General features: G+C 36.6%; 1 protein-coding gene across 3 annotated transcripts in view; it reads left to right on the forward strand.

Moving 5' to 3' along the window:
• Positions 1-13,120, forward strand: part of ZNF451 (zinc finger protein 451) — an 88,631-nt gene extending 75,511 nt beyond the window's left edge. For all 3 annotated transcript variants that reach the window (XM_047858186.1, XM_047858188.1, XM_047858187.1), the window contains one exon: positions 10,958-13,120. In XM_047858186.1, the coding sequence (XP_047714142.1) occupies positions 10,958-11,004 (47 nt within the window). In that variant the 3' untranslated portion in view covers positions 11,005-13,120. The remainder of the gene's footprint in view (positions 1-10,957) is intronic.
• The last annotated feature ends 241 nt before the right edge of the window (positions 13,121-13,361 follow it).

The raw sequence follows: 13,361 nt of genomic DNA on the forward strand, positions 1-13,361 counted from the left end.
GCATTTTCTTATGGAAGTTGAATCAAGGACAAAAGCCTAAAATAATTATTTTCTGACCCTTTGCAGAAAAAGTTTTCTAACCCTAGGCTAGGAGAAGATTTTGGTTTCCTAATTTTTCTTTATTTCAAGTAGTATTGAATTAAGAATATTATAAGTTAGGGGCACCTGGGTGGCTCAGTCAGTTAAGCATCCAACTCTTGATTTCATCTAGGGTCATGGTCTCACGATTCATGGGATCAAGCCCCACAAATCCTCCACTAGTGCGGAGCCTGCTTGGAATTCTCTCTTTCCCTCTCTTTCTGCACTTTTCCCCCTTGTGCATACATGTTCTCTCTCTCCTTCTCTCTCTCTGTCAAAAAACAAGAATATTACAAGTTAAATGTGGAACTATGAAAACAAGCACTTCTATCTGATTATTAATGGGCTGTTTCTATAAATTAAGTCTTTCCCTCTTCTTAAAGGAAAAGCTGTTTTCTTCCATAGGTTAAAGAGAACTTTTTTTTCACATCGAATAGTTTCCTGGCTGTACCACTATTTAGTTGTGTCATATGCTTTTATTTTGGTTTTTCCATAACAGACTGTGCTTTTTAATAACCATAGGGAAAAACAAAACAGTGATTTTAGAAAATGGTTTAAGCTTCACTGAAGAAGTTTAACTATTTCAATGACATCTTTAACCTTAAAGGATAACAGAAGTCTTAATATATTCCAATAAAGTATTTGTTGTTGGAGATTTGAGAATGGGAATGTGGAGACTAGAATGTAGGGAGGAAAATGTGGCTAAACAAGCATAGAATAGCCCAGCTGATTTATTTTCTGTGTATTTGCTTGATCTCTCACATAATGCAATTGTTTAAGAGCATACCCTGGGGGCTCCTGGGTGGCTCAGTCGGTTGAGCCTCCAACTTTGGTTCAGGTCATGATCTCTCGGTCTGTGAGTTCAAGCCCCACGTGGGGCTCTGTGCTGACAGCTCAGAGCCTGGAGCCTGTTTCAGATTCTGTGTCTCCCTCTCTCTCTGCCCCTCCCCCACTCATGTGCTCGCTCGCGCTCTCTCTCTCTCTCAAATAAGCATTAAAAAATTTTTTTTTTAATTTTTTTTTTCAACGTTTATTTATTTTTGGGACAGAGAGAGACAGAGCATGAACGGGGGAGGGGCAGAGAGAGAGGGAGACACAGAATCGGAAACAGGCTCCAGGCTCCGAGCCATCAGCCCAGAGCCCGACGCGGGGCTCAAACTCACGGACCGCGAGATCGTGACCTGGCTGAAGTCGGAGCTTAACCGACTGCGCCACCCAGGCGCCCCCAAATTTTTTTTTTTTAAAAGAGCATACTCTGTGCTATTAGGAGTTTAGGAATTTGAGTCTGGCAGTGGACTTGATTCATCAAAACTCTAGTCTTATAACCAAAATTCAGTGGTTAAATAAAGTTGGCAGTAAATCTGCAACCTAAATGGAAGCAAGTTTTTTTGACCATCTTGTTTTCCCAACATGGTTTTTCAAGGTCTAGCTCACTGCTTAGCAGCCACATAATAATGAGTTAAACAAATGAAAGAACTTTTGTGAGTTAAAAACAAAAACAAAAAACCTGCCACCTAAGTTGTTTATCAAGACCACTAAAAGATAAACACCACTGAGCATCTAAGTAGTTCAGACTTGGCAGCCTTTATTTTCCACTCATGACTTAATCCCATGGAAAATGCCACACAAAATTATAACTTTTAAATAACCACCCTTGAGGAGCTTTCACAGTTTTTATGGTTCCTAGCTGACCCAGGAAATCTGAGATATGTATAATGCAATGTGTACCAGAGTTTCTAACATTTTGTTATCTCTGTTATGATTTGGAGAGTTTTTACATTTTTGTGATTCTTCAGTTTGGCAAAAAGATTGCTATTAAAGAATTCAGGAAAAGATACTTTAAACTACTTGTCATATGAGGTAAGAATGTAATGCTCTAATTCTAAGAAAAATCAAAGTGTTATGTGCGTGTTTTTTTTTTTTTTCTGATGCTTTATATAAATAAGTTTGACAGCCCACAGTGTTCCATGTTAAGTTAAGGAATTTGGTCTCCTCTGCAGTTTCCTCTGATACTCTTCTTTTTCCCCTTTCACCCAACAAGAACTAGCTCAAATATCATCTCTTAAGTTGCACCGTAGAGACTTGACATTTTGTAGGCATTGTTGTTTGGTCATTACTTTTAGAGTTACCCTTTTTAGAGAGAGCTAACTGCTGCCTCCTCTAGCCTTCCTCTGTACCATACCAAACATATTTATCTGCTTGTGTATTATCCCCTTGAGAAGTAGGATCATGTGTTTTGTTGTTTTGTCTTTTTTTCAATAGCACCTAGCTCCTGGTGTTTGGCACTAAAATGATTGCCTGTTGAAGAATATACTTATAACAAACTCAGAATATGTTAGAGCTAGCAGGACCCATCTCTCTAAAGCTAAGTAAGGGAAATTAAGATTAAGGCCATTTGGGGGTGCCTGGGTGACTCGATTGAGCATCTGACTTCGGCTCAGGTCATGATCTCGAGGTTCGTGAGTTCCAGCCCCTCATTGGGCTCGCTATTGTCAGCACAGAGCCCGTTTTGGGTCCTCTGTCCCCCTCTCTCTCTTCCCCTCCCCATGTCTCAAAAAAATTTTTTTAATTAAAAAAAAAAAGATAAAGGCCATTTGGGTGAGAGAAGAGTGGGTGATTTATTGACCCTGCACCATGGCAGCAAAGTGGTATTTTAGTGCAGACTTATTAGCAAAACTTAAAAAAAAGGTTAAATAACTTCTCAAGCCTCTTTTCATTCTTTTTCTTTCCGGCACAACATTGTAACTGCCTGACAAATAGTGGCAAAAGGCAGGATAAATCTTGTGACTTTTTGCCTTGAGGAATGGTAGTTTCCTTACCCACACTATGTACCCCCATGATGATTTGTCTCATTCTTTGCTGCTGTTCTCTATAGACCAGTATCAGATTCTGACTACCCATGCCAATCATAAATATCTTCTGTAATCTATTTTGTATACCAGACAGGGGAAGTAGGGACCACATAGTATGGTGGTATAGAGTGCAGACTTTGGATTCAGACTGCCTTGGTTAAAAACTCAGCTCTCAATTAATAGCAGTCATCATATAATTAATATTATAAGTAGTAAAACATTGTGGCTAGTTGAATGAACAAATACAGAATAAGAGAGAATAATATGTTTATTTTTTAATTCAGCTAATGTTTAAGAAAACACTAATCTCAACAGCTCTGTGAGAGTCAGAATATTCTCTTCATTTTACATAAAAATGTAGTCTTCTAAACATTAAGTAATTTGCCTCCAGATTCTCAGTCTCAAAATGATGGGGCATGATTCATATATAAGTATCCTAACTCCTATTACTGAGTTCTTGCCTATTCTGCAATAATTACCTCTTTTTCAAAACGAATGAAATTAAGGCAAAGACCTACTTCCCACAAATTGTCTTTATTTCTTCATATAGCTTTCCGTTATTGTTTAATGTTCTTTCATTTCAACCAAATGGATTCCCTTTAGCATTTCTTGTAAGGCAGGTCTGCTAGTAACAAACTCCCTTACCTTCTGTTTATATGGGAAAGTCTTCATTTCTCCTCCATTCTTGAAGACTAGTTTTGCTGGATATAGAATTCTTGGTTTATAGGTCTTTTTTCCAGCACTTTCTTTTTTCTTTTTTTTTTTTTTTTAATTTTTTTTTCAACGTTTATTTATTTTTGGGACAGAGAGAGACAGAGCATGAACGGGGGAGGGGCAGAGAGAGAGGGAGACACAGAATCGGAAACAGGCTCCAGGCTCTGAGCCATCAGCCCAGAGCCTGACGCGGGGCTCAAACTCACGGACCGCAAGATCGTGACCTGGCTGAAGTCGGACGCTTAACCGACTGCGCCACCCAGGCGCCCCTCCAGCACTTTAAATATGTTATCTCACTGCCTTCTGGCCTCCGTGGTTTGATGAAAATTAAGCTATTAATTTTATTATTGAGAATTTCTTATACATGATGAATTGCTTCTCTCTTGCTGCTTTTGTTGTTTTTGGCTTTTGACAGTTTGATTATAATGTGTCTCAATGTGGATCTCTTTCAGTTTCTTCCTGGAGTTTGTTGAGCTTCTTGGATGCATAGGTTCATATCTTTCATCAAATTTGGGCTATTTGTTTGCCATTATTTCTTCAAATATTCTTTCTGCCCCCTTCTCCTTCTGGGGCTCCCATAATGCCTGCCTTCCTGCATTTGATGGTACTCCACTGGTCTCTTAGCCTCTGCTTGCTTTTCTCCATTTTTCTTTCTGATCTTCAAACTGGATAAATTGCCCTATCCTCAAGTTTGCTGATTCTTTTTTTTCTGTTTGCTTAAATTTGTTAAACTTTTATAATGAATTTTTCATTTCAGTTGTACTTTTCATCTCCAGAAGTTCTATTTGCTGGCTTCTCATACTTTCCATCTCTTCATTGATAACTTCATTTTGTTCATACATTGCTTTCCTGGCTTCCTTTAGTTCTTTGTCCACAATATACTTTAGCTCTTAGAACTTATTTAAGACAATTGATATAAAGTCCTTGTCCAGGAAGTCCAATATCTAGGCTTTCTCAGGGACAGTTTAATTCATTTTTTTTTCCCTTCAAATGGGTCATACATTTCTGTTTCTTTGTATTCTTTGTTTTTGTTGTTGTTGAAAACTGGATATGCAAATACTACAGTACCTCTGGAAATCAGATTATATCTCTTCCCCACAGTTTGCTGTTATTATTAAAGGTTGTAATTGTCTGTTTGGTTGGTTGTTTTTCCAAACTACAGTTGACCCTTAAACCCAATGGGTTGGGGCACTGAGACCACCCAACACACAATCAGAAATTTATATTCCCAAAAACTTAACTGCTAATAGCCCGCTGTTGACTGGAAGCCTCACCAATAACATAAACTGTCGATTAACACATATTTTGTATGTTATATGTGTTATATACTATTTTCTTAAATAATCTACAGAAAAAAATGAAGAAAACCATAAGGAAGAGAAAATACATTTATAGTACTGTACTGTATTTGTATTTATCAAAATCCATATAAAAGTGGACCCACACAGTTCAAACTTGTGTTGTTCCAAGATCAGCTGTATTTTTGCAAAAAATACATGTCTGGTCCTCAAAGTATCTAAGTCTCTATTTTTTTAATTTTTTTTTTTTTTAATAGTATCCACACCCAACATGGGGCTCGAACTCACATGCTCTTCCAACTGAGCCAACCAGGCACTCCTGAATCTCTGTTCTTTTAGCTTGTGTTCAGCTAGTGTTTTACCAGAAACTGCCTTGATTACCAGAAGCTCAAAACAAAACAAAACAACCTTTCTTAGTGTTTGCAGTTTGGCTCTGTGCTGAAGCTCTTCAGCATTTAGCCAGGCTTGCACTGGGCCTACAAATCAGCCAGTGGTGAAAGCTTAGGGTCTTTTCAGGTATTTTCTTAGCGTGCATCCTGTCCTAGGGCATGTGCAGGTGCTTTTGAATGCCCTAATTTCCCGAAGAAAGTTTCTGGGGGTTTTCCTTCTAGGTGTTTATTAGGCAGTCTTTTGTATGTCTCAACTATAATCTTTTGCTCCAGGCTATGTTTTGTTGTGTTTTTTTTTTTAATTATTATTCACCTTAAAATGTTTTGAGCAATGCCCACTGCTTTTTGTTCCTAAATGGGTTCTGAGCAAGGCAAAACAGAGACATATGCCTTGTATCCATCCTTTTTGTAGCCCCCAGAGTCCCCAGACAGACTAAAACAAACAAACACAGTAATTTGTAATTTCTACTGTACTCCATCTGGAACTAGGGACCAGAGTCCCATACCAGGAACATTCTCTGTTGTTTTCAAGACTGCTGCCAAGTCAAGGAGGTGGGGAAGAAAGGGCAAGTAAAAATACCACTAGGCTTTCCTCCTGGTTCTTTTTTAAGTTTATTTATTACTTATTTTGAGAGAGAGCATATGTGCATGGGCAGGAGAGGCAGAGAGAAAGTGGGGGAGACAGAATCCCAAGCAGGTTCCATGCTGTCAACTCAGAGTCTGACTTGGGGCTCGATCCCAGGGCCGTGAGATCATGATCTGGGCCAAAATCAAGAGTCACTTAACCAACTGAGCCAGCCAGGTGCCCCTTTCCTACTGTTTTTATGTTGTCTTTTTCTTGATTTAATGTTTGCTTAGTTGCTGTGAACCTTTGAATGTTTTTCAGACTTTGGACAAAGTTGTTTCTGATGGTTTCTGTGTGTGTTTCAGTGTTTCTGTGGAAGGATGGGTGTTTGCAGCTGCTTACTCCACCATTTTGTTGAATTCACCCCAAGACTGATTTTATTTCTTCTTTAAATGTTTTAGAGAATTCACTGGTAAAACTATCTAGGCCTGGAGTTTTCTTCCTGGGAAGTTTTTTGATAATAGATTTATTTTCTTTAATATATATAGGTGTTCAGATTTTGTTTAATTTTGTGTCAGTTTTTAGAGAATTGTGTTTTTCAAGAAATTTGTCCATTCTAACTAAATTGTCAAATATACCAAATGTACTTTTTATTTCTGTAGGATCTGTGGTGATATTTCCTCATTTGTTACTGATATTGGTAATTTTTGTTTCCTGTCTTTCCTGATCAGTCTAACTTGAAATTTATCGATTTTTTTAATCTTTTTCAAGGAATGAACTTTTTTTTTTAAGTGTTAATTTTTTTTGAGAGGTGGGGACGGGAGGGCAGAGAGAGAGAGAGAGATTGGGAGAGAGAAACCCAAGCAGGCTCCATGCTCAACGCAGAGCCTGATGTGGAGCTCCATCCTATGATCCTGGGATCATGACCTGAACCAAAATCAGGAGTCAGACGCTCAACCAGCTGAGCCACCCAGGTGTTCCTAGTTGTTTTGATTTTACATAGATCTCATTTCTCTGTTGAGATTTTCTATGCATTCATCCTTAAGTCCTTGAAAATACAAATTTTCTAAAATTCTTTTCTCCTAATTCCAACAGCTCAGTTATCTTGGGGATTAGTTTCAATTGGCTATTTTTCTTGACTGTTGGGTTACATTTCTTTTTCCCCTTGCAAATCAAGTGATTTTTGATATATATGGATATTCTGGATGTACATTGCCGATTCTTTGGATTTTGGTTTTGTTTTTTTTTTTTTTTCTTTTGAAGGCGGTTACCTGATAGACCTAATCTCCAACCTCTGCCTCTTCCACAGCAGGCAGTAGCTAAAGTTGCTTACTTCTTTTACTTCCAAACTGTTGTTTTTCACTCAGAATCTTAGATCGTCTCCTTTGTATGCAAAGTTTAGAAGTCAACTAAAAATTGGTAGATTTCGAGGATCCTCCTTCTGTTGGTTTCTTGTTTCTTCTGGAATACCCTTCTTTTTTCAAAACTTCCTTTCTTTTCCCCAGCTCCACTTTCTAGCTTCTATGATTCAAACTCTGTCTATGATGCCTTAAGCCACACAGTTTCACTTCCTGGGTTAAGTTTTATTCTTGTTCTACAAGGACTGAGGAATACCGTGAGGCAGTAAAACCATAAAGCTGAAAATTGAACCCTGTGCAGTTTGCTTCTTTCAGTGATCAGCTTCTGTCCTGTTTCTACCTGATTTTTTTGTTCTCCAGTGCCTTAAAATAGTTCATAATTGTTATCTACAAGAGGGCTAATCCACAATAAGCTACTCCACTATTATTAGAAGTGGAACCATTTAATTGTTTTTGTATATTTTTAGTTTTCTGTTTTCTTTCAATTGGTTTGTAAGTTATATACCTTATTTCTATTTTTTTGTGCTTATATTGGCATTTTGCCACATTTTTACGTGTAATTTAAAAACTAAAGTATACCTACATGCTGTCTGCCTCTGCAATAAGAAAAGGACTCTAAAACCCTTCAATTCTGATCCTCTCCTCCCAACTTAGATGCTGGTATTCTCCAGTGTTTGGTTCTCTGGGTGTAAATGTGTATAGTATAACGAACACAAAAATTGTACAAAAGATCTTACATCCCTCAGGTTAAAAAAATGGAATAGCACCAGCATGTTAATTTCCTGGGGCTGCCATAACTACATACTACAAACTAGATGACTTAAAACAACAGATTTATTGTCTCACAGCTTTAGGGGTTAGAAAACTAAAGTCAAGTTGTCTGTAGGGCCATTGTCCCTCTCCTAGCTTTTAGTTGTTATAGGCAATCATAGGCACTCCTTGGTTTATGAATGCATCACTCCAGTCTCTGCCTCTGTCATCATGTGGCCATCTTCTACCTGCGTGTCTGTCTTCACATGGTATTTTTTTCTTATAAGGACACCAGTCATGTTGGATTAGGGCTCACCCTAGTGACCTAATCTTAAGTTGATTATATCTGCAAAGACCCTATTTTCAAATTAGGTCACATTCCTGGGTACTAGGGATTTGGACACATGTTTGGGTGGAACGTAATTCAACAACAACCAGTACCTTAGAAGTGTCCCCCTCATTTCTCTCTTCCAGTTACTTCTCCTGCACTCCTTCCCAAAAAAGGTTAGTGGCCACTATCATGTCTTGAAATACTAGTTTAGTAGTGCTCGATTTTGAACTTTATTTAAAGGGGATCATACAGATCATCATTGTCCAATATAATTTTCTGTGACGAAAATACTTGATATCAGCACCCATATGGTTGCTAATATTCATGTGTGGCTATTAAGCACTTGAAATGTAGCTTAACTGAGGAACCGAATCTTAAATCTCATTTAATTTTAATTGATTTAAATATAAATAGCCACATAGAGTCAGTGGCCATCATATTGGACAGCACAAGCAGAGTCTATATATTCTTTTGTGTCTGGGTGCCTTTTTTTTTTTTTTTTTTAATGTTTATTTTTGAGAGAGTGCACAAGCGGGGAAGAGGGAGAGAGAGGGGGACAGAGGAGCCAAAGCTCATTCTGTGCTGACAGCAACAAGCACAATGTGGGGCTCAAACTCATGAACCATGAAATCATGACCTGAGCTGAAGTTGGAAGCTAAACCGACTGAGCCACCCAGGTGTTCCTTTGTCTGGGTGTCTTCTAGTCGAGTTGTTTTATAGATTAATCCAGGTGTTAGCATGTAGCTTTTGTTTGTACATTCCTAATATCTGAATAATATTCTATTTTACATATATATCTCAATTCACCTATTTATAGACATTTGCTTTGTACTTTTTGTCTGTTGCAAGTAATACTACTGTGAATGTTCTCATACATGTCTTTTATTTTTTTTAATTTTTTTTTTAACGTTAATTTATTTTTGAGACAGAGAGACACAGAGCATGAACAGGGGAGGGTCAGAGAGAGAGGGAGACACAGAATCTGAAACAGGCTCCAGGCTCTGAGCAGTCAGCACAGAGCCCGACGCGGGGGCTCGAACTCATGGACCGCAAGATCGTGACCTGAGCCAAAGTCGGACGCTTAACCGACTGAGCCACCCAGGCGCCCCCATACATGTCTTTTAATACACATATGTGTGCATTTCTGGGAATATATACCTAGGAGTGGGATTGCTTGTGTTCAACTTCAGAAGGTAATGCCAAATTGTTTTTCCAAAGTGGTTGTGCCACTTTCTTTTGTCCTGTGTTGCATATGTGAGTTCCCATTGATGTACATTTTCACTAATCATTTAAATTATTTGATCTCTTTAATTTTAGCTAGTGATGAATATATACTGTTATTTCTTGGTAGTTTTAATTTACATTTTTCTGATGAATAAGGTTATTGACCATTTTGACATAATCTTTTGTGCTTTTTCAAATTTCTTAACAGTTTTCTTGTGGATTTTATTGATTGTTCAGGGTTGAAAATTTTTTAATACTTTCTGGGTACAAGTTCCATGTATTGTAAATATTTTCTCCCACTGTATGTCTTGCCTTTTTACTCATTTAATTGTGTCTTTTTTTTTTAATGTTTATGTATTTTGAGAGAGAGAGGGAGGGAGGGAGAGAGAGAGAACCCCAAGCAGGCTCCATACCGTCAGCACAGAGCCAGACGTGGGGCTCAAACCCACAAACCATGAGATCATGACCTGAGCCAAAATCAAGAGTCGACATTTAATTGATTTAGCCACCCATGCTCCTCATTTAATGGTGTCTTTTAATGAATAAAAGTAATTTTAATACATTCCAAATTACCGTAGTTTTCCATAATATTTTTTTAAATTCTGTTTAATAAATATTTCCCTACACTAAGGTCTTGACGCTGTCCCCTTGAATTATCTTCTAGAAACTGGGCCACACTCTTAATTACTATAACTTTATAATAAGTTTTCATATTTTTTATAAGTGTTGTCACCTTGTTTTTCTTTGCTAGGAAACAACTTGGGTTTTCTTTGTATTTCCTCATCCCTTTGAATTCATCTTAGGGCAACTCCCTGACCTAGAATCTAGCTTTAACTTAACACACATTATACACTAGCCTGTAGCTTTTTTTTTTTTTTTTCCTTAATGTTTGTTTACGTTTGAGAGAGAGAGAGCACAAGCAGGCAAGAGGCAGAGAGAGAGAGAGAATCCAAAAGCAGGCTCCAGGCTCCAGGCTCCGAGCTGTCAGCACAGAGCCCATTGTGAGGCTCGGACCCACAAAGTGTGAGATCATGACCTGAGCCGAAGTTGGACACTTAACCTACTGAGCCACCCAGGCACTGCAAACTAAATATTTAATCTCTTTGAGATTTTGGCATTTCGTGGTTTTGCCTATATCAACTTTTATATGCATTGCCTCAAGTGATTCTAGAAGGTTGTTGACTTTCCATGTCCCTAAATGGAAATAACTTGCAAGTTCCTTATTAAGCTCATATTTATTACAATTCAGCCTGAGACTATATCCAGATTCTTATTGTTTTGAAATACTCAAATTTTATGAAGAAACTGTCAAATCATCCCAAGTGTTGTTGATGAGATCTATATAAAGCATGTATTTATTTTCTGCCCTAAATATTAAAATTCTGTCTTTTAATGCAGATGTGGAATTAGAAGAAGCTATTAGAAGAAGTCTTGAGGAAATGTAATTATAAAGATATTACCACACAACATCAAGTGGCCTTGAAGAGACTCAGAATAATGAATTCTTGAGTTTGTTTTCTAAAGGAGACCAGAAATCTGTTAGTACAAATGTATTTGGAAACACGCTTTTTTTGCTTTTGCATCTGATACTTGCTTTGTATTTTTGTGCTATTTTGCAAAAATGTACAGAGGAGTAGAATACATGTTAATGCAAATATAAATCATGTATTCTAATATAGTTATCACAGTTTTCCAGTCAACTTTGAATTTATATATTTAGGTTAAAAGAATTAAAAAATAGAGAAGCCCTCGACTATTGTTTATATGTTTCCCAAATAGCATTAGTGCTTCAATTTTATTTGTACTGTACAATGATTCTAGTTTATTTTTTTAGAGTGAAAATGAATATAAATAAAGCTGTCATAGATCAGTTTTCCTGTAAATTCCATTTCTTATGTGGCACTAGTATAGAATACCATTGAGATCTTTGTTTATGATTATTAGAAGAGAGTAATGAAAACTGATCATGGAAACAGATTAAAATTTTTACCAGCAGTGTTCTTTGTGGGTTTCACTCAGATGTATATTCCTACTTTAACTGGGGCAGCACATTGTAGAATTTAAAAAAAAAGACAAACCCTAATTTCTTTGAAATTATTAAAAAGAAACCTTTCCATTCCTTTTACCTGCTTAGACTATCATGTGACTTGTATTATCTACTATTTAAAGGGAATGATGTCAAAATGTTTGCATAGAATTAAATGTATTTTTAATAATATTAGTCTTTTTCTATATATATTTGTGTAAACATAATCTTCAAAAAATAATGTTAAAGGTCTACTCAGGAGTAATCTTCCTTAATTAACCCTTTAAAATTTTTATTTCATTGTAAGTGTCTTCATTTTAATTAATCATTAAATTGTCAGTCTCCAACATTTCATATTACCCATTTAATTTTTAAATGTTCAGGCTCCATTGTGAATAATAAAAAACATAATTAGAAGACTAAGAAGGGCTTATCACAGTATCTTTGTGTATATGCTTCATGACCAGAAATGTCTTTCCTAAAAATTTTGAGTAGTAATTCCATACAAAACTTAACATTTTCTATAAATATAAATTTTTTCTTTAAGACAAAAAAAAATCATCGCTAAAATTTTCTTCTTTGCAACTAGATATTTTAGTGTAAAATACAATTACTGCTTGTTTTTGTTTACTATAGTCTTTCCAATCCACATTGGAAACAATTTGTGTTTTTATTTCTTAAGATGTCAGTTCTGTCCTACCTGCTTTTATTTTTTTTAAGTAGACATGTAGGTTGAGAATTTACCATTTTTCCAAAATGACCATATTGTACTTTTCATTTGTATGTTAAAGTCATCAAGCAAGGCTTTAGGAGGTAGTCATGAGCTGGACCTTAAAGAGCTTTCCAGGAGCTTGCTCAATAGTGAGGAGCACAAAGGATGATCCAGAAAGAAGAGTGCTGAAGCAGATGTGGGAAAGAGAAATCAACACCTCTCTGCCAGAGGTGCCACACACAGATGTTCTGTTAAGAAGTTTTTGTGGTGTGTATGGTAAAGAATAAATGAAATTTTTTATATGACAGTAAAGGGATATTTAATCATGACCATTAAAAAAAGATAATTGGGTCGTTCAATATTTTATTTAATAATTGTCACTGATTATATTTCTACTTGTTAAGCAATTAAAAAATCATTTTTTAATTACTTCATAATTTGAACTTAATTTAGACACAAAGAGGAGAGGTAATTAGATGGTATTACAGAAAATTATATGTATTATTATCAAAAGTGATTAAAAAAACAAAAGTAAATATGTTTCTGACATTGACAAAGATGCTTATCTTCATTACATCATTAATTTATTTTTATTTCATGCATTCCCTCACACAGTATTTGTTGAGTACTTACCATGTGCCACTGACTGTTCTAAGCACTGGGATATACCAGTGAGCAAAGCAAAGCCCACACTCCTTTATGATTTGCATAACTGGTGAAGAGAGGGTTGGATAGAGTGTTATACATTATCATAAACAAGTGTATCCAATGGTGGTAACTAAAGAAGGAAAAATAAAGAAGGGAAAGATCCTGTTTCTGAGAATTAATGGTGTGATCTGCCTTCTTTAGAAGGGTTACTGTAATTACTGTATTGAGAATATACACCAGAGGCAAGAGGAGAAGTAAGACCAGGTGTTGGGAGTAATCCAGGTGAGAACTGATGGTGGCTGGGACCACCGTGGTAGCAGTGCAATTGGAGAGAAGAATCAGTACATTCTAAAAATAAAGGGGAGGGGATTTACTGATGGATTGGATCTACAGGATAGGAGAGAGAGAGAGAGTCC

This window comes from Prionailurus viverrinus, chromosome B2 (genome assembly GCF_022837055.1).
Source record: "Prionailurus viverrinus isolate Anna chromosome B2, UM_Priviv_1.0, whole genome shotgun sequence".
NCBI lineage: Eukaryota > Metazoa > Chordata > Mammalia > Carnivora > Felidae > Prionailurus > Prionailurus viverrinus.